Source organism: Pelodiscus sinensis, chromosome 2 (assembly GCF_049634645.1).
Source record: "Pelodiscus sinensis isolate JC-2024 chromosome 2, ASM4963464v1, whole genome shotgun sequence".
Lineage (NCBI taxonomy): Eukaryota > Metazoa > Chordata > Testudines > Trionychidae > Pelodiscus > Pelodiscus sinensis.
The window spans coordinates 37,415,080-37,437,197 of record NC_134712.1 but is presented as its reverse complement, the minus strand read 5'-3'; the positions used below and the strand labels follow the sequence as shown (position 1 = coordinate 37,437,197).

Below are 22,118 nucleotides of genomic sequence, written 5' to 3'. Positions count from 1 at the left end.
AAAGACTAACAAATGTATTAGGGTATTAGAGCATAAGCTTTCGTGAGCTACAACTCACTTCCATGAATGATAAAGAGAAAAAGGAAGAGAGAAAGACAGAAAGAAAAGGGGGAAAGGATACAGATATGGAAATGTAAGCTTATGCTTTAATAATGTGTTAGTCTTTCAAGTAACAACCAGAATCCTTGTTGTTTTTGCTGAAACAGACTAACATGAAACCTGGACAATAGTTGCTGCTTTCTGCCTTGCTAGCTCTGAAGGAAGCACCACCATCAGCAGCTGTGCAGAAGTGAAGGTGGCAGTATCACAACCCTGCTACAACAGCTTTGCAACCCCTACCACTCCTTTTTTGGATCAGGACCCCTACAATTACACCACCATTAAATTTCAGATTTAAAGAGTTGAAATAATGACATTTATGATTTTCAAAAATCCAATGTCCATGAAATTGATCAAAAAGGACCATGAATTTTGTAGGGCCTTACTTCAGTATGGCTGGAACATAGTATTTATCAGACCTCTTGCATGTGTCAGGGTTGGAGAGGCACATTGTTGGAGTTGGCAGATGGACTTGGCTGGTTCCAGGTAAGGATGTAAAAGAGTAGTTGAATAAGAGGCAGCAATGGTGGAGGGAGCAGGAGCTGGTGTGGGGGGGAAGGCAGGTAGTGGCACAGCAGCACTGTGGCTCTGCCTTTTAAATGAAGAACCAAGAGACACTTACTACACTTAAAAGGCTGAGGCACAGTGTGGAAACCGGTACAAGCAGGGACTGATGCAGTCCCCACTCACGCTGGATCCCCAACTGCTGCAGCTCTGCCTTTCAAATGAAGTAAGAGCCACTAAAAGGATGTGCTACAGTGGGGTTAGCTCCTGAGGCTGGCGCAAGCTGAGTCCTGACTCACACTGCCCCCAGGAACTAACCCTGTTATGGCTCTGCTGTGTGCCTAGCTCCTCCTACATTGAAACTGCAGAGCTCACTGGGGATAGCATGCACCCTTCCCCATCGACTAATTGAGTAGTCAATGGAAATTCTATCAACTAGTCAGCTGATTAATCACAATTTAACATCCCTGCTTGCAGGAGGGTTCCATTAATTGACAGGGCTGAGGTAGCGATATGCAATATGTCCATGGAGTTCCTGGAATTCTTTCAGGGGAATTTGCAGGATGTTAACAACCCTCTTCACCAAGTCCTAGAATTGTCTGAAGTCATCAGCTAATGATGGTGGTGGGGGTGGCTTGACTACCTTATCAGATGATGACAACAAGATATTTGAAGGAGGAGGAGGAGGAAGAGTAACCTCAATATCCACACTTGCCTCTTGCTCCTCAAAGGTCAGAGGCCCAAAATGGGGAGGAGGGATTGAAAGAACTGGAGTACAAGATCTTTGTATTCCCTGTGCAACTGAGTTGAGGACCACAAAATTGCTGGTTAATGAGGAAGACTATAAGACTTGGGGGTGAGGTGGGGGAATCCAACAGTGGTAATCCCAAGTGCTGGAACGCAGGGGTATGATGTCCTGCCTGTGCTGCATCTGAAATGGGCAACAGCATCTCCTTGAATAAATTGGAGATCCTTGAAACAGAAAATTCAGAGCCTAAGTTAGAATGCTCCTCTACATACTACATCAGAGATGATAATCTTTGACCATCCAGGAGAAGAGATAGGTCACCCAGAAACATGAACAGCTGGTGACCTAGCCAACCTTTGATACCAAGAGACATCCAGAGGTTGCATTCCATACCATAAGGTCTTTCAGGTATCAGAATGCCAGTAGTAATAGAAGCACAAGAGAATTCGATACCAGCAGCAATGGTGTTGCTGAGACCACTGGGTGAGGCACTGACATCAATATTGGGGGATGGAGGATTCCATTGGATCCAGTCTTCAGGACTGAGCCCTTTATTGCTGAGGTATGGGACTTACTTGAAGTCTTAATTTGTCTCACTACACTCTTGTGGCCTGAGATCTCTGGTGATGAGATCATCTTTGATGAGGAACGCCCTGTTGTTTTGAACTTACCCCCTTTTTTCTACTTGGAGTGGGATGGTCTCAGTACTGGCAGTGCAGTTATTAGTAGCTCAGTTAAGGAGAGTATTGGAGACTAGGATTTCCATGCCATTTTCTCCTTGGAAGCTCTTGATAACTGTGACCTAACCTTGATGATAACATGGCACTAATCGATATGGAGGCTCCCTGTACAGGAAAGTTCTCTGTACCCACATTCCTAGTTGATTTTAAGGCTTGCTCCATTGTTAGTATTCTATGGGATTCCATTGCTGTTTCTATGGGATCTTCCCTTACTGAGAATGCAAGAGTCTCTCAAGCCACAAATACAGCGGGACTGCCCATCACTAACATCAACTGCTTCTTGGTCAGAGAGGCATCTTTTATATCTTGGGAAGCCCAGCATTTCCAACAGAAGAAAAAGTTGTTCAAGCCCTTCTACAGGGGAAAAACAAAAACAAAAATGTGTATGTATATTTGTACAAAGGTTCCAACTATAAGGTATTAAACCAGGGGTAGGGAACCTCAGACCCGAGGGCCTCTGGCTTGCTTGGATCTAGCCTCGAGGCTCAGGGCTTCCCCCCAGGATTGAGGAGCCCATATTGGCTCTTTAGCCCAACAACTGCCCCTCTGCAGGGCTGGAGCACACAAAATCTACTAGGCCGGGCCCCTCTGGGCTTTGGTATGTAGGGATTGTCTCTCTCTCCTTCTCAGTCAGGGGCTACAAGGAGGGGTTTGTTTTGTGTGCAGCCCCCTGATTGTTTTTTCTGTGGGTCAGTGACCCTCGGCTCCCAAAAATGTTCCCCACCCCTATGTTAAACCTACTACCATTAAGAACTAACTATAAAGCTAAAACACTAATAAAGAGAGGGAAAGGTACACATGGAGCAGGCACATGCTAGATTGCATCACTGCCAGAAGGTAGTTGAGAAGGAACTAATAGCGCTTTGCCAGAGCAGCCTTACATAGCCTTGGTATAGAGCACGAGGGTACATAGGTTCCATGTGTAGGCACAACAGAGACTGCTCCCAAAAATATCCAATCAAAGTCACAGGGGCACCTGCATTCCTACAGTGAAATACCCACAGAACACTACTTGAAGAAGAAAGGTTGGGGGGGGGGGTTGGTTAGTATTTAGAAAATTAATAAAATGGTTATCTAGCAGTACAACATAAAGAAAATATACCCTTTGGACTGAAGAACTTATGCCCCATTTCTGCCAACATTTCTGCACCTGCATAAACTAACTGAATGCTTGCAGGAATACGCAATAATCCCAATATCTTATTTCGCTGAATGTAATATTTTCATTTTTAAAGCAAAAGATCTTAAGTATTTCCTTTAGTATTAATTATGGATAACATCTGACTTTTTCTTTTTTAATTAATTGCAAAGTTTGACTGGCACATCTTCCTTTCTACAGTGCATTAACAAAAGCCAGATGCACTAATAAACTTGATATTATTTTTCCCTCTCCAGACATCTGAATATGGTCGGTTAGCCTCCATTATTGTGGCACTTTTTGTTCTGCCCTTCTAGCTAATGAGTAAAGTATTTGTTGGCTGCCACCATTGGCACACTATGCACTTGCCTCAGGGAATGTGGTAAAATACAGTACAATCTGCCCCCCTTTTACAGAACAATCATATCTTCCATACGAGACTGGTCACTACCATCTGACACAGAGTGCTTATTCTTCACATGGGGTGTGTCTAAACTACATGCCTCCTTCGACGGAGGCATGTAGATTAGCCAGATCGGAAGAGGGAAATGAAGCCGCGATTAAAATAATCGCGGCTTCATTTAAATTTAAATGGCTGCCCCGATCTGCCGATCAGCTGTTTGTCGGCAGATCGGGGGAGTCTGGACGCGATGCCCCGACAAAGAAGCCTTTCTTCATCGACACAGGTAAGCCTGGTTTCACGAGGCTTACCTGTGTCGATGAAGAAAGGCTTCTTTGTCGGGGCATCGCGTCCAGACTCCCCCGATCTGCCGACAAACAGCTGATCGGCAGATCGGGGCAGCCATTTAAATTTAAATGAAGCCGCGATTATTTTAATCGCGGCTTCATTTCCCTCTTCCGATCTGGCTAATCTACATGCCTCCGTCGAAGGAGGCATGTAGTCTAGACACACCCATGGTGTCACAGGCACTATTACAGTATGTTAGCATAATTAGAGTGGGGTTTGAGCAGCATCCTTAGTTTAGAAATAAAATGTTAGTCTTTAATCCTTAAATAAACATAGCAGTCACTATTGCCTCTATTCTCTTTTAGAATTTCTATCTTGGTCCCATTAAATATAATTCCACTTTAGACAGAACAGAGTTCTTTAGTACTAAAAATTCTTCATTATTTATCATTTTCATAAATTATTTAAAAGACTGTATGTCAGCAATCTAAAAAATTAATGTCAATTTAAAAAAAAAAAGTAGGAAATTCATTATGCATGCTTTCCAGTGATTTATTCTTTTGGAAAGTCTCTTGCAGACCTTTCAGCAGTAGTGCCAATAACTTTTTCCAAGGCATTTTAAAAACATTTCCGACTGCTCAAAGACAAACAGAAGTATTTTATAGATAGACAGACAGACAGATCGATTGATCGATCCACTGGCTCAAATCAATGGTTCATCTAATCTGGTATTTTGTCCCTGATGGCAGCTACTACCATATAATTTAGACAAAGAAACCACAGTGAGTAATTACAGAACAACCTGTCCATGGAAGATTATTGCCTGACAGTTAATGGTTGGCTTATGTCTTGAGTTATGAAGGTTTTTGTCCCTTCCAAAAATAAAACATGAATCCGAAATAAAGTAATTTAGGGTATGTCTATACTACAGCGCTATTCCAAATTAACTTATTTCAAATTAGTTCATTCGAAATAAGCTAATTCAAAATAACGCAGCTATACACAAAAACTATTTCAAAATAGCGTTGTTCTCATTTGAAATAACGCATCCACATTGAGTGGACCCTGAATTGAAGGTAAGGCTGGCTGGAACCAGTGCCGGCAGGGCATCAGGGTCGGACTTAGTGTGTGGGGCTGCTGCTTCAGGCTATCCGAGGTATGTGCTTAAAGGGACCCTACCCCCCATCCCGGACAGACAGTTCTCAGGTTTCTCTGCTTGCTGGTCTACCTCGCTGAGGGACAGCAAAGCATTTGTGTCTCAGAGTGCTCTGCTTGCCCTCACTCAGGACACCACGGCACTCTGCAACATGGAACCAGACCTGCCCCCGGGGACTCTGCTGTGTCTCTTGGACATGTTGCCAGCAGCCTATCTGCACTGTCTGTAGGCTGCCATCCGGGAGGACCATCGAGGAGCTGTCAGGATCCAGGGGGCCCTGCAGGAGAGCTTCTACCCTGAGGAGCACTAACAGTCTCCCTGGTCTGTCCCGCTGCGGGCTTGTGCCCCATTCCTCCCTCTCGTCCGTCCACTTACCCTTCCCTAGCCCCCTTTCCTGATGTCAAATAAAATGCACTTTTGTCTCAAAAATACAAACTCTGTTTATTTAACTAAACTGGGGGGGGGGGGGGGTAAAACTCTGGGGAGATTGAGAAGGGTGGCGGAAGAGGGAAAGAGAAAGGGTGGGAGAGGGAGGGGAACAATTTGGAGGAGGGAGCTGGAAGGGGGAAGCAAGAGGAAGAAGGGGGGAGGGGAAGCTCAGCACTCAGGAGTGGGGGGTCTCACCGGGCCAACTGCCTCCCAGCACAGTGTGGGAGAGGGCCTTGGTGTCCCCAGGGGGATGGGGAAGAGGGTGCGGAGGCTGAGGTGGGGGGTGTGCAGATTGAGGAGGAAGGTGTGGTGGTTGAGGAGGAAGAGGTGGGGGGGCAGGAGTGGGAGGAGGAACAGTAGCTGGGGGGGGCATCAAGTGCAGGACCGGCACGGGGCAGCACGCTCTGCACAAGGGCCTGCAGATGGTGACAGATGGCTCGACCCTGGGCAAGCATCTCCCACCAGAACTCCCTTTCTTCCTGCACCTGCTGCTCCATTATCTGGGTCTGGGCTCACAGGGCCTGCAGGTGCTGCTCTCGGTACCCTTGCCGCATGGTGGTGGTCCTGCTGAGGCCGCGGGTGCAGGAGCATGTCCCGGCAGTGTGGTGCGCCCTGCACGAGCAGCTGGTGCGGCTGTAGAGAAAGAAGAGAAGTGGTCAGTTCTCCCTGGGGACACAATGGATGATGCCCAGCCCCCCTCTGCGAGGTGAGGGCGACTGTGCCCTGCACCATCAGAGCCGATGTGCTTGCACAGAGACCATGGTCAGCATGTCCGGCTCTGCCTGGGAGTGGGAGCTGCTCCGAGACCGCACCCGGGCCCCTGTGCTGTGTATAGTGCGGCCGGGGGTGTGTGTGTGTGTGTGTGTGTGTGATTTCCCCTGCCCCTATGTAGAGGGGGCATGTGAAGGGAGGGTGTCCTGCTGTGTCCCATCCCGAGGTCGGGAGCGTGTCGGGTCTCTTCACACACACGTGTGGCTATCAGGCCACGGCCCCTGCATGGCACGCAGCTGGAGTCAACTGCCCAAGGGTGGCACGGCACATGCCTGCACGTGCACAGGTGGCTGTGTGATCCGTGGGAGGCATGGTCCAAGCGCGCAGTCCCTGGTCTCCCTCCCCCCCCGGGTAGGGGACAGTGCTGGCACTTACCTGGTATGGCTTCCCTGGACGACCCTGCCAACTCCGGAGCCGGGACAGTTGGTGGTGGTCCCTCTGCTGCGCCCGGGTCAGGGCCCTCAGCTCCTGGCTTGCTGCCCCCTGGGCTGGCACAGACCGCCCCGCCCCCCAGGATTCGGTCGAGGGCGGGGAAGTAGGGGCAGGTGGGAGCCCCTGCTGCTGCGCTGCCCCTGGTGGCCCTGGCGTACACCTGCCTGAGCTCCTTTATTTTCAGGCACACCTGCTCCTGGGTGTGCCTGTGTCCCTTGTGGGCCATGGTTGCCACTATGCGGCCATAGACGGCAGCATTCCTCCAACTGGTGCGGAGATCATGGACATTGGAGGCCTCCCCCCACACCTCAATGAGGTCCATGATCTCCGCACCAGTCCAGGCAGGCGCGTGCTGTCTACGGCCCCTGGCTGGCCCCTGGGCGACTAGGCGGGGGACACTGGACTGGTGCTGACTGCCTGGCTCATTGTCTGGCCACTGGGTGCAGAGCTGTCAGGGCTGGCTGGCTGCATGCAGGCTTCTGGCTCGCACGTGCCCAGTGGCCAGACTCTACCCCTTTAAGGGCCCCGGGGCTGGAAGAAAAGAGAGGAGTTTTCCTGGTTTGGCCCAGAGTGGCCACCAGGGCTCCCTGGAAAGGCTGGAGGCCCCCTATTTTGAATTAGGTGTCTACACAGCACTTAATTCGAATTAGGTATTTCGAATTTGGCGTTACTTCTCATAGAATGAGGTTTACCAAATTCAAAATAAGCGCTCCGCTATTTCGAATTAAATTTGAAATAGCGGTTTGCATGTGTAGATGATATTGAAGTTAATTCAAAATAACGGCTGTTATTTCGAATTAACTTTGTAATGTAGACGTACCCTTATACGTTTATTATTTTATCCATATAAATTACCTATCCTTTTTTAAAATAATCTTAACCTCAATAATAGTTTTGCAATAAATGCTATGAATTAATATTGTTGTAGACACATGCCAGAACTCAAAAGCCTTGTCTCTTTCATCTACTGCAGTTAGCCTAGTAAAATACATTGGATCCAACCTGTCTCTCACAAATTAGTATTGTGTAAAAACATATTAAGTTTTAACAGATTTGAAAAACAGCACTACCACTTCAGATAACTTTTAATGTGTTGTCTGTAATTTTGGGGGGTACTCTTCATTCTCTTAATAATCTTAAATCTAAAATAATTTTGTATATTTATTTATTATAAAATAATCTCAGTTCAATTTTTTAAAAAAATGAAAACTCTTCAGTGCTTTAGTTAACAGTAAATCAGTATATAATTTCTTGCTAAAGATTATACATTATTTAGACTTTGATCTTGCAAACACTTACCCATAGCAAGCAACTTGATGCATGTTAGTAGTCTCACTGAGTTCAATTGAACTATTTGTGTGCATAATTTCCTTGTGGATAAATGTTTACAGGATCAGGACCTTAGAATTTACAAATCTGTTCATTATATTTGTAATTATCAGCTAATCTATAACAACTAAAAGTTTTAAAAACAGTTCTAAAGAAATGTTATTACCACAATAATAAACCTCATTTAGATATTGTTATTTTCCAACAAATAATGTACTAAGTTATTTCACTGGTTGATTTTGAAGATGCTGGCTATTGTATCTTTGTAGTTTAGAAAAAAGTAATGTACTTATTCGAAAACTTACAGCACTTACTCCTATAACATTGCATACTACTGTGCTGCTTCATTTGCCACAGCACAGTATTTTAAATTTTAGAGTCAGCTTATTTAGAAAGACAGAAAACTGAAAAAAAAAAAACCTCATACTTACAGCTGCCAACTAAAATTAAATGCAGTGGTTTTTCTCTTTGTGAAGGTATAATTTAGGTACTGCAGTGCAGTGAAGGAAAGAACATATTAAAGCTACAATAGATATGTTAAATTCCTTTCTTTAAAAGTTAGAAAATATAAAAGAGAGAAAAAAACCTGTTACACCTATATATTACATATCCAAATCAGTCTAATCAGTTTATTTTGAAAAAAAAATATTTTAAAGCCATATAGCTTCACTGATTGCTTAAAAACAGATTATTTTTGTCTTTACCATATTTTGCATTGCTGTCTATCCTCCCCCACTCCCAAACATTTTTTAATTAAAAAACATTCAAACTGGTGTAACAGAGGGCAAATAGATTAGCATATTATTTCTAAAGATGCAATAATTTTTCCAGAAATCACAGGAATTTTAATACAATTATATCAACAGGTTCAAAAGATACATTAAGTGATCTTTATTCAATCTCTTCAGGAGATATGTAAATTGCTCTGCCTAGTTTAAAATTCTTATTAATTGCTTTCTATTTGTCTCACTTGAGATACCAATACAAAAAGCCCACTTATATTATACTCATATTTGAAAGCTTTAATAATCTAGGTCACACAAGTAGTTTAATAAACTACAATACAAATTTGAAAAGCACCAAAAATACATTCACGCCAATCTTCCACTCTCTTGGGGTACGTCTTCACTGCATCCCTAGTTTGGAGTAGGGATGCAAATGGAGACGACCGAAGTAGTTAATGAAGCGGGGATTTAAATATCCCGCGCTTCATTAACATGATCTCGCCGGCGCATTAGTTCGAATCACAGCTGATTTGAACCAGGAAGTGCGCGCCGGGACACGTTAGTTCGGACTAAAGCCCTTAGTCCGAACTAACGTTACTCCTCATTCCGAACTAGAAATGAGCGTAGACGTACTCTTTTAGAAGTCATGTTCTGCGTTAGGCTATTGTGTTAGTATAACAACTAGAACATGGCTTTACTATTAAATACCTGGAAGGTATCCTTGAAAGATGAGTTATTTTGTTTTTACTGCTAGAAAGCTATAGAAAGGATTCAATAATTTTAGCACAAATAAAACAAACAGCATGCAAGGAAGTAAATATTAGAAGAGTAACACTGTAAATGTACTTACAAAATCAAAATCTCCATCTTGCGGGACTTTCCAGTTATCAGGGAAAACATTTTTAGATATGTGGTAGGGTTCATGCATGTTCTGATTGCAGTTTTCATGGCTTTTATTTTTGGAATCTTGTTTATCAAAGTAGTCCATGAAAGAAGGTCTTTGTACTTGTGGTGAAGTAGCATTTCCTTAGTTGAAAGAAAAAGAAAAGTTTAAACTGTCAGAAGATGAAAGATTTAACGCCGTACAAAATAAGATATGTTTATGAATTTATTGGACTAATTTTACAGTGATTCACGTAATGTCTATTTATTGTTATAGAAACTCAAATATCAATGTATACTAAATAAAAACAATACAAATTGCACCAGTTTAATTAAAGATGTGATCTTAGAATTAATTGGCAAAAGTGGTACACAGACAGGTGCATAGACATTGACTTCACTGGCAGTTGAGAGTAATATGCAGATAAAAAGATCAAGGCCCTATGCAGATAAAAGGATCAAAGTGGCTATAATGTTTGTCAGAAGCTGGAAATGGGTGACAGGAGAGGGATCACTTGATTATCTGTTCTGTTCACTCCCTCTGGGGCATCTGGCACTGGCCACTGTCGGCAGACAGGATACTGGGCGAGATGGACTTTTGATGTGACCCAATATGGCCATTCTTATTTTCTTATGTACCCTAAGGTAGGTGTATAATTGGTTGGAAAACCGTTCCTGGATAGTAGTTAACAGTGGTTAACAGTCAAGCTGGAGGGGCATATCAAATGGGGTCCCATAGGGATCAGTTCTGAGTACAATTCCGTTCAATACCTTCATCAGTTATTTAGATAATGGCATAGAGAGTACATTTATAAGTTTGTGGATGACACAAAACTTGGAAGGGTTGCTTTGGAGGCAATGATTAAAATTCAAAAGTATCTGAAGAAACTGGAAAATGGTCTCAAGTAAATAGGATGAAATTCAATAAGGACAAATACAAAGTACTCTGCTTAGGAAGGAACTATCAGCTGTACATGTACAAAATGTGAAATGACTGCCAAAGGAGTACTTCAGAAAGGAATCTAGGGGGCATAATGGACCACAACTAAATGAGTCAACAGTGTAACACTGTTGCAAAAAAAGCAAAACAAAAAACCCAACATCATCATTCTGGAATGTATCACTAGCACTTTTCCACTCTACTCTGTGTTGATTAAGACTCAACTGAATTATCATGTCCAGTTCTGGGCACCACATTTCAGAAAACTGGAGAAAGTCCAGAGAAGAGCAACAAAAATGATGAGGGAAGACTGAAAAAAATTGGGTTTGTTTAGTCTGGAAAAAAGAAGACTGAGAGGGGACATGATAACAGTTTCCAAGTACTTAAAAGGCTGTTGCAAGGAGAAGGAGAAAAAATATTTTTGTTAACTTCCAAGGAAAGGACAAGAAGTAAAAGGCTTCAATTGCAGCAAGGGCTGCTTAGGCTAGACATCCGGAAAAGTTCCCAACTTTTAGCGTAGTTAAACGCTGGAATATATTGCCTATGGAGGTTAGTCACACTCTGGTAACTATGATTCCAACTGTTATTGGAGATTTTTAAGAGGAAGTTAGAAAAACACCTGTCATGGATAGTAGATAATACTTAGTCCTGTCTTGAGAGCAAGGGACTGGACTAGAAGACCTCTCAAGATCCCTTCCAATCATATGATTATATAATTCTAAGGCAAGCACAAGTAACCTAGTTGAAATTAAAAACAAGAATTCCAAATAGAGCTGTACTTTTTATTATAAGCATTAAAGACAAACTAAGAAAAATCATAGATTGAGTAGAACTATCCTGTTTTAAGAGAGAATAAACTACAGTGAGGGTGGAGAACAAAGAGAATGTTGCAAATATCTTTTTAGGCACATGTATAATATATGAGCGTGTAGGCTTTCTGATCTGTTGGGAAAAGAAATTTCATCAACTACAAACTTGGACTTGGTACACTGTAATATATTTAAGAATTGTAAATCAACTACAACCTGCAAACATTTAAAAGGACTTTTTTGTCTCATTTCCTGTAAAATGATCAAGCATAAAAATGTGATATGTTTAGAGGATGCCATCAATTTTACCTAAAGAAGCCCACAGAAACACAAAAAGCAACTTTTATTAACAATATTTTTCCTTTAAGGGTTTGGAGGAGGGAGAGTAGTAAATGGTGGAATGATTTAAACTGAAGTGGTTTAAATCACCAATTTTAATCATGATTTAAATCAGCAAACTAGAAATCTTGATTTAAGTAATCTAATCATATTTTCTATTTGTAGGTTTTATTTATTTATATTATTTTCATGGATAACTATTAAAACATTGATTTATAACTCAATAGAGCCTTTATACTAAACTTGGTACTATTTTTTGCCAAAGGTTGCAGTACCATTGTTACTTACCAGCTCTGTGTTCTTGAGGAACAAGGGAATAATACCCAGCCTGTCTGACTCACAAAAAGACCTTCCCCCTCCCTCATCTCTGCCTGCATCTAAGCTGATCACAAGAAAGACTTACAAAAAGCAATGCCAAGGCAGGGGAAGACACACCCACACCTCTCTGGAAACTCCCCTAGCTTCCTTTGCATCAAAGATGGAAAAGAAAGGCATCTCCATTAGCAGAATGGGTAACAGAAAATCCAAGGAAAGAACCAGACTGTACTCTTGGACCCCAAAAAGCAGGAAAGCATTGCCTGATGGGAAAACTCTGCTCTAGATTGTAATGAACCCATGCCTTTCCACACCCAGAGAAGTAATTATGAGACCAATTCCAGTAAGAAATCCTTTATTGGTACCCAAAATACTTAAGCTGCCTAATTGTATTAAGAGCTCCCTCAAAGGAACACCATCCTTAGCCAAAGAGCAGTTCTTATTGGATAGCCTGAATAAAACAACTTTGATACACTTCTTTAAATCATCAGTTTACCCATAAACAAATCTAGTGTTCTCCTTTCAACCACTGTTCTTTTCCTACAAAAACTCCTACACATGCTCAAGTAAAATGACCTGATGCTTGGATCCAAATTCTGCATTAGTACCAAGGGAGACGTCATCTTTTCCTAACTGATTGTGCTGGGTGCTTTTCTTGTCTTCAGCCCTCCAGAGCCTCACCCACCAACACCACCTGGGGAATTCTCATCCATTCAAGCTCCATGGAGTGGTTAGATCCATCTCTCTTTCCCTCTCTCTTTTGGTATTGCTGTCTGACTTGGGATGTAAAATCCTGTTTAATTAGTTAACAGATTAAACATTATGTTTAACCAGTTCACTGATTAAACAGGGTGAGCAGAGAAGGCTTCTCTAGCACCGCTGGGCTGGAGCACTCTCCCCACACTACGCCAAGGTTAGAGTGACCCCCACACCAAGGATTGCAATAGCTCTTTTGGTCACAGCCTGGGAGCTCATGTTTGGAAATTTTGGTGCTACGATTAAGCACCATAACTGTCAAATCTTTTTCAAAGTCACTGCTTCCCAGGACAAAATCCTCTATTCTGTATCATTCTTTGTTTGTTGTATACATTTAGCCACATTAACATGCATAATGTTTTCTTGCGCTCAGTTTACCAACTGATCCAGATCACACTAAATCAGTGCCTGTCATCTTCATTTATCATGCTCCCAATTCTTATGTCATTTGCACACCTTTTCATGATAATTTTAGGTTTTCTTCCAGATCACTGATAGAAGTGTCAAATACAGGTTGGAACTCCTTGGTCCAGCACCCTCAACACCTGACCGGTCCCAGATGAGGGATTTTGCTAGACTAGAGAAAGTCATTTTTGGAGCTCCCATTACCACCCCCACCCAACCATAGCCTCGCTGCCAGCCTACTGGGGGTCAGCTGCATCACTGGGCGACAGCACCGCTTTGGCTTCAGCCTCGGTTGACAGCTCTGCTGCCTCTCAGCCTCAATAGGCAGTTCCGCAGGTGGCAGCTCTTTGCTGCAGCACCGGGCAGCCCCATTCCCAGTTCCTGGCCTCACCACCATGCAGCTCAATGGTCAGGCTTCCAGCCCATGCTTTCTAGTTCTGTCGGGCAGCTGCACCACTTGGCAGCAGTGGGACTGCTGGGCTCCTAGTTGTGCTGCTGGGCTCCAGCCCCACTGCCTCCCGACCCTTGAAGTGTTGCCACTGGGCAGCAGCCCTACTGCTGGACTCCTGTTTCGCTGCCACAGTGCTCTAGCCCTGCTGCAGGGCTCCCAGCCACCAGCCCTCCACCAGAACTCTCTGTTCCTGGGACATGCATGGTCTTGCCAGAGCAGGGACGTTGCTGGACCAGTGAGTCCACATTAAGAGATGTTCAACCTGTAGTATAGAGCCATTTAATTGAATTTAATCCCTGCAGGATCATATTGGAAGCATGCCTGCTCAGCAATAATTCTCCTTTTACAATTAGGGACCTTTCAGTTAGCTCCTTTTTAACCTATTTAATTTGTGCCATGTTAATTTTATATAGTATAGCTCTAATCTCATCAAGAAAAGATAGCAGGTTCTTTCAGCAGGATGTATTTGCATTAATATCATTACCTTCTATTCATTAACTCTATAAACTGAATCTTGTTTCAGCCACTCCATTATATTTACACCAAAAACCTGAGAAAGTTGTTTTGAATACCAAGCTTAAGTATAACACTGTCTTGGGAATGATTTTGACACTTGGATTCTTTCAGGGATGTGAGTAGTCCATAATACTACATCGCCACTTTACAAAATCTTTCTAATGAATGCTTTTCAATGTTTAACATTCTAGTCCAACATGGGGTTAGTATATTTGTCCTTGGTTTCCTTTGAAGGAAGCATAATTCACAAAGAGTTATATGCTCCTCAGGGGTATGTCTACACTACCACCCTAGTTTGAACTAGGGTGGTAATGTAGGCAACTGGAGTTGCAAATGAAGCCCGGGATTTGAATTTCCCAGGCTTCATTTGCATAAAGCCGGGCCATTTTTAAATGTCCGCTAGTGCGGACTCCGTGCCGTGCGGCTACACACGGCACGGACTAGGTAGTTCAGACCAGGTTTCCTATTCCGAACTACCATTACTCCTCGTTTCACGGTAATTCGGTAGTAACGGTAGTTCGGAATAGGAAGCCTAGTCCGAACTACCTAGTCCGTGCCGCATGTAGCCGCACAGCACGGAGTCCGCACTAGCGGACATTTAAAAATGGCGGCGCCCAGCTTTATGCAAATGAAGCCCGGGAAATTCAAATCCCGGGCTTCATTTGCAACTCCGGTTGCCTACATTACCACCCTAGTTCGAACTAGGGTGGTAGTGTAGACATACCCTAGAAGGGAGCAAAACACAGTGTCTCGCAGCTTTACAAATGCTATGCAACCTTGGGAAGCTATGTTCTCTTTTTTAGTTGGTTTTACACTGGAAAGGCGGTATATGTCTTTTCTCCTTCCCTCATTCAATATTACTTCTTGGAATAGTGCTGCCAACAAATAATCAATGAATGATTCCAGTTACACATAAGCAGCACAGGAGAACTCTTATAAATTATTTATTTAAAATTAAAGCTAGCATTCTTTACTGAATGTTACATTTTAATAAAACTTATTAAACACAATTCTATTGAACCAGGACCTAAGTACAATGATACTACCTAATTTTGTTTCCAAAATTAGTTATTTTTCTCTTCAGCAATACTTTTTCTCCTTTATGAATTCGCCCATCTCTATTAGAGCAACATACTTGAGCCCAGTGTTCCCTCTAAGGTGTGCCCCTGCATGGCTGCGCACAAAATATCCTAAGCCTGGCCACCTCCTTCCCAGAGTCGCGCAGCAGCACTCACCTTCCTGCTGGATCTGGAAGGTGAGTGGCGTGGCTGCTCCCAGAGGTGGTGGGCAGAGCCAGAGGCTGCTACGCAGGCAGCTGGGGCTGTGTTGGAGAAGGGCTGTTCTGGTTTGTAGCCGTGTGACAGGCCAGTGGGTGTCTGCAGCCAAGAATTGGGGCTGCAGGCCAGTGTCTGTTGCCTGGGTTTAGGGCTGAGGGCGGGCGGCTGCTGCTGGGGTTTGGGATTGCAGGCAAGTTGGTACTGTCACCAGGGGTTAAGGCAAGAGGAAGGTTGCTGCCTGGGGCTTAAGACAGCGACCGCTTGGCAGGTGGATGACTGCTCTGGGGCCAGGGCTGTATGACTCAGACACTGGGGTGGGAATGGGGGAGGGGGGGAGTTGAAAAGACAGAATCAGGTAAAGTAAGAGCAAAATCAGCATTTTTTCAGTCTTGAGTGGGACTGATTCTGCTCTCACACAGCTGTGAATCAGCAATAGTGATAAAACAGGTATGCGAATAAATATTTACACTTTTTAAAAAAAGAACAGATGAATACAAAACAACATTTTGGGAGCTGTTTTGCTTCAGGACTAATTTTGGAGCTTATACTCTGTTTGTAAATTTATACATTAGAAATGGAATCACTCTGTTTTGAGCTGTCCTTGAAGACTAAAATGTAGAGTTTCACAGTTGATGGTGATATGCGTAATGCACTTGATATTAGACTTCATTCTCCCATACATGTACTGAAATAAAATAATCTTTTTAAATGGAAGGAAAAGGAGATTTGCTGTAATAATTGTAAGCAGTGGAATATGGAAAATCTAAACATTCTTCAATATTGTACAAAGCAAAGGCATGGTCTATCTAAAATATACATATGTGTACTACTCTTGGCTTTCAAAAGTGTTGGGGTGAGGGTAAAGATTGTTAGATTTTGAACCAGAAATGAGAAAGCTGCTGTTGTGCTTCTAATTGTAACAATAACAGTGCAGGGTAGGAGGAATGCTGTGCAACTCTTCCTTGAAACATTATTAATCTGAAATTATTACTTGCTTGGTGCTCTCTGTGAAACTACTTACAGAGAAATTTTTACTACTAAATGCAACTAAAACTGTTGCCAAATGCATTTTTCATCTCCCAGTACTGGTACAAATATTATTTACTGGCTTACCATAAGCTTCTTATGCTTTTACCATAAATTACATGAGTCATTAATGGTACCCATTTCTGGTTAGTCTTCCCAATACAGTCCAGAAGACATATTCCACTTTCCTCTATAGCTATAGTAAGTAAAAAGTCCTATATTACATTAGTGTAATTTTGAGCCTGCACGTTCCTTTGTTCCAATGAATTAATTGTAGATTCACACTGATAATAAATACTTCTCCCCAGCTGGTGATTTATTTGGGTAGGATTCTGTAGCAGTATCTTAAACCACACACTGAAGACATCTGTACGAGCATGAATTGGCTCAATGATGGTTCAGGTACATGTGATTCTGTAATTGTCAGCGTGTGCGCACAGGGTTCTGAAAAGCTGCAATTTTCAGGCTGCTGCAGCTTAACTGTCTGTCAGTTGACTTGGCTATGTCTACACTGGCCACTGAATAACAAAGCTTAAGTCCAGAGGTGTTACACCCCTCACCTCCAAAGGAAAAATCTTTGTGGTGATGAGTATCAGTGTGATTAGTATGTGGTATGAAGGATCGCTGTCCTGAGAATAACGTGAATACCGTTCATTGGGGGTGGAAATATTTTATCAGCAAAAGAGCTGATAAATAGCAACTTCACTGCCCAACTTTTAGTGGCATGCACGTGTTGCCACTGATCCCAGGAGCTAGTGCCCTGCCAGGCCTGTCAAGGTGAAGTGGGGGTGGAATGGGCAGTTTCCTTGGGACAGTGGGTAGATGCACCCTTAGTTCAAAATAAACTACACAATTTGAGCTACGCAGCACCAGATTTCAAAATAGAGAGCTATTCCGAAATGCCCCTTAATCCTCATGGAAAGAGGTTTACAGGGACATAGGAATAGCATGCCCATTATTTTGAAAGATATTTTGAAATAAAGGGTGTGCTGTCAAGATGCAGAATACACTATTTTGGGATATCGGAAGTATCCTGAAATAGCACCTCAGTGTAGAAGTACCCTCAGTGATTCTAAATCAGTGGTCTCCAACATTTTTATACCCAAAATCACTTTTTAAATGCCAGGGCAAGCCAAGATCTACCCCATCCTTTCCCTAAGACCCCCATCCCTTCCTTGAGGCTTCGTCCTCTCCTTTCCCCTCCTCTCCAGCCCTTGCTGTTTCCAGCCCTTACTCACTCTCACTGGGTTGAGGCAGGAGGTGCGGGCGGGGATGAGGGATTTGAGTGTGCGAAGGGGGGAGAGGTGCAAGCTCTGGGAAGGAATCTGGGTGCAAGAGGAAGTGGAAAAGAGGATGCTGGCTCAGGGCGGGGGCTCCAGGCTGGAGAGTGTTGGACTCAGGTGGAGGATTGGGGTGCTAAGCAAGCCTACAGATTTGTGGATGTGGGGGTGCAAGGGTTTGGGTTGAGGTATATGAGGGGCTCAGGGCAGGGGGTGTATGATGGGCTCAGGGCATAGGTTTGCAGTGTGTGGATGGTGCAGGAGTATTGTGGCAGAAGACTGGGGATGTGGGTGGTGCAGGAATTTGGGGCTGTGAGGAGCTCAGGGCAGGGGGTTCTGGTGTATGATGGGCTCAGGGTTGAGGTTTGTGGGGGGTGCAGGAGGGTTATGATCATGTAGCCAGATGTGGGCTTGGCCCCAATTGGGGGCTTATTAGTCACGCTTCATTTTTAAATACAATATTATGTCCAACACAAAACATTTCAGCACTGTCTTTATTTATGGAAGGGCTGGGGAACCTGTTTTGGGCCAAGGGCCGCTTACCCAAAGAAAAATCAGCTGTGAGATGCCAAAAAAAACCCTTCTAAAACCCACCAGGCCTCACTGATGTGGCCCCAAGTGAGACACTTCACTCCCCTGGCACTCCAACCCCATGTGGAGGGTAGGTAGGACTGAGGTTTAAGGCCTCAGGCTGGATTAACTCTTCTGGGGTAACAGGGTTAGTGGATTTTGTGGACCCCTCTACACTCTGAAGTGGGGACAAAAATGAGGAATCCAGTGTGCGGGACAGGGCTGCCAGTGAGTGGGATAGGGATGGGGGTACAGAATTTAGGTGGAAAGTTGGATACAGAAACAAGCTGAGGTAAGGTGTCTGGTCAGGAGGGAGGGGGCAGGAGCAGGGTGCTGATGGCTAGGGGACAGGGTGCTGGATGGTGTCTGGCCAAGGGCCAGGAGGAGTTAGGGGTCTAGCCAGGGGGCAGGGTGCTGGTGGGTATCTGGCCAAGGGAGAGGGGTCGGGGCAGCTCGACCAGTACCAGCGGGGTCTCCAGGGACAAGGATCTCTGGGCATGATCTGCAGGCAATGCTGGAAGAAGTGCATGTGCAGCTCCTTTAAGAAATCTAGCCACTCCGGATCCTGCGCTACCATCTTAACTACTCCCTTCCCCCACCTTCCCAGAGCACGGGGAAGGAAGGGAAGACAAGAAAGCACATGCGCTGTTGTGGGCGGGGGAGGAGTAGTGTGTGCTTTCTTGTCTTCCCTTCCTTTCCCGTGCTGCCTTCCTTCCTTCCTGTGGTGTGGAGAGTAAGTTCCGAGGCTCCGTGCCAGATTCAGCTCCAGATCTGGCGCAGAGCCACGGATCTTTCCCCCCACGCTGCAAGAAGCCGGAGCTAGCTCTATTTTTGCAGGAGGCTTTAGCACCAGCACGGGCTCCTCGTTGGGAGTGCAGTGAGCAAAGGGGGCTGGGAACTCTGCCTCACGATTGACTGGCAGGCGACCACGGTTCTGAAGGGCCTGGGGCTCTGGCCACTGCTGCCAAAATATAAGCAGTGCTGCAGTGTGCTTATTCTTGGCCGTTGTCTCAGGAGCTTAGTCACTCCCCTCCGGGGAGCTTAGTCACTTCCCATGGGCTCGTGGAATCATGTCCCAACCCTGCAAGTTCAACAATTCCTCTCCTGTCCTAGACACAATGCCCTTTTGCTGGGCCGGTGCAGCCTAGCAGCCGGGGTCAATAAGTAAACACCTCTCTCACTGAGGTAGTGCAGCCTAGTAGCCAGAGTCAATACGTGAGTGCCAGCCCCAAGGGTTGGGGATTGAGGAGGTGGTAAGGGGACTGGACCCTCCCTACTCCACTGGATCCCAGCCTAGGGTCCTATTAGAAGTGGCTCTGTCCACTGCTCACTCAGCAAGGAATCCCACCATCTTCCATCTTGGGCTACTACTTATTATTCTCTGGTAACCACTATCCAGGGTCCTTCCTCCAGATCCTCTGCCATGGCACTGGTGTCTCACTGGCAGTTCACCTGCAGGCCCCTGTTCAGTTCTCCTTCTTCGTCAGCAGCCAGTCCAGACTGAACCTCTTTCCAAGCCTTTATACCTGGGCTACAGTCCAAGCGTGCCCAACAGAGTTGCAGGGGCAGGACTTCCTCCATCAGGTGACCCTGACTGAGCCTGGCTTCCTCAGTGTGGGGCTGGAACACCCCATCACAGCTTCCTATGACCTCTATGGAACTGTGGACAGTGCAGATTTAGAGCAGCCTTCAGGCTAATAACATACTGAAAACTTTGCAGTATTTTCTTTTTGACTTCATATTAAATAACCATTTAAAATCATTCACCTTATTAAATATCCCTTGTTTTAGTATTCTTTCCTCCATAACATTTTAATTATATTATATAAATTAATAAATTGGGTGCCAAGCTGGCACCCATCCGAACAAGCACACATGACCTCAACATTGGTGCACAAGACAAAACTCACTCCGCTCATGGATGGAAAATCTTAGAGGGAACACTGCCTGTGTCTTACAATGCATGACTTAAAATACTTCTTTTGGGGCCTTGTTGTGATACTCAGCCCCAAAATGTTGTGTCTCCACTGTGCATGTGAGAAGGAGAGACGTTCATACAAAGGGTTGTGGATGTTGCAGTACTTCTCTCCACTCATTATCTTGTACTTCATTGGTCAGCTGCCTTTGATACCATCAACCATGCGCCTCTTCAGATCTCGTCCTTTCTTGGCTTCCATGACTCTGTCCTCTCCTGGTTAACATACTCTTGCTATATTTCTTCCTTCAGCCTTCCCGTAAGAGAATCTTCCTCAAATCCACCCTCTTCTACTTTCTTTGGGATTCCACAGCCACAGGGCTCTGTCTCTGGTCTCCTTTTCTTCTCCCCCTACATCTCATTCTGAAACAAGGTGGGGAAGATAATCAATAATGACCATTGCTACCTGATACACTGCTGTTACGAAAACAGCTGGTGCTGGGCTAAGTGGACACACCGGGGCCAGAACCAGTGATGGCGGCACAGGATCTCTGACCTCTCTGTGCAGTTCCAGGGAGCAGTTGTGCTCCATCCTGAATGCTGGCATTCTCACCTTAAGGAAGCAGATGGTTCCTCGTGCTACCTTGAGCAGCCACAGATGGTCTTGTGTGACATCTTCCTCAGCACACTGAATGGGGAACTCTGTCTCTGTGGTGAGGCACCAACTCTAGGACATGAAGCAGCAGCATTCTCAAAATGAGGACAACCACCAAATGTGTTGGTGCCAAAGCAGCTCGCATGGCCTGTTCATGCAGGTGCTTCTTCAGATGAAGATCCCTTCACACCTGTGTCCATTTGGTGAACAGTTTATAAATTGAACACCGCTCTTTCACCTATACACAGTAAGCACTGTGGGTGGGTATCATTATGGATCCTTTCCCCCTCTCCTCCCCCCACACACAATGGACAACATTTAAACACTGGTGGGCACATCACCAGGGAAGAAGGAAACAAATGCTAACTAAACTAACAGTACACTAAGCATAGGTGTACACTAAGACCTTATTTCAAAAAAAACCCCACAAGGTTGAATTTATAAGTTTCCATACTACCAAGCCTGTTATTTCAAAATAAGAGACCAAGGAATTCAAAATCTGGAGTCATGCTTTTCATCAGGAATAACGCTAAATCTGAAATAACAGTAATGTGGATGCTCCAGTGCCACTGTTTTGAACTCATTACTCCCTAATGCTTCCTGGGGCGCTAAGTCCAAGGCAATGCGTCCACTTTAAGGGAACCTGCCTCAGACTAATTTAGAGGCTTCCCTGTAGTGTGGACATGTTAATTCAATTTTGTTGTATCAGAAGCTAAGTCAAATTTGGGAATTTCAAAACACTTTCCTAGTGTAGACATGGCCTCTGAGTACTAATTAACTATACACAACTAGAAAGTCACTAAGAACTAGACAGACTGTGAGTCTGGAAACCACATAGAGCTCTAACTCCAGCCACAGGCAGTAAGAAACAACTTGAATGGGGTCAGAACGGCACCACCTCATATGACCAGGGGAGAGCCTATCACCACACGGTTCAATAATTGCTCCTCTATGAGTGTATGGAGTGATGAGTGTGCATACACTGAAGCGGAACACATGGCTATATCTAACTAAAGAACCATCAATTGTCCTCACAATTACCTCAAAGTGAAGACCAATGTGTTCTGAAGGAAAATTCAGAAATCCCATTTCAAATGTGTTTGCTATTTTAGGGGGAGCAGGTTGTGACCCCCCCCCCCCATTTATGTTGCCTGATATTTCCATTAGAAAAGACTCTTATGACTTTTATGGTTAATTCTTCACTAGTAAAAAACCTGTGCCAT

The 22,118-nt window shown here is 44.4% G+C and overlaps 1 protein-coding gene across 5 annotated transcripts in view; it reads right to left on the bottom strand.

Annotated features, from left to right (window-relative positions):
- STK3 (serine/threonine kinase 3) overlaps nt 1-22,118 on the bottom strand; it is a 318,957-nt gene that overhangs the window by 101,644 nt on the left and 195,195 nt on the right. For 4 of the 5 annotated variants that reach the window (XM_075920321.1, XM_075920323.1, XM_075920324.1 and 1 more), the window contains exon 10: nt 9,610-9,785. In XM_075920321.1, coding sequence (XP_075776436.1) covers nt 9,610-9,785 — 176 coding nt within the window. Of the gene's footprint in view, nt 1-5,987; nt 6,136-9,609; nt 9,786-22,118 lie in introns of all 5 variants that reach the window. The other variant, XM_075920320.1, reaches the window with a different exon arrangement.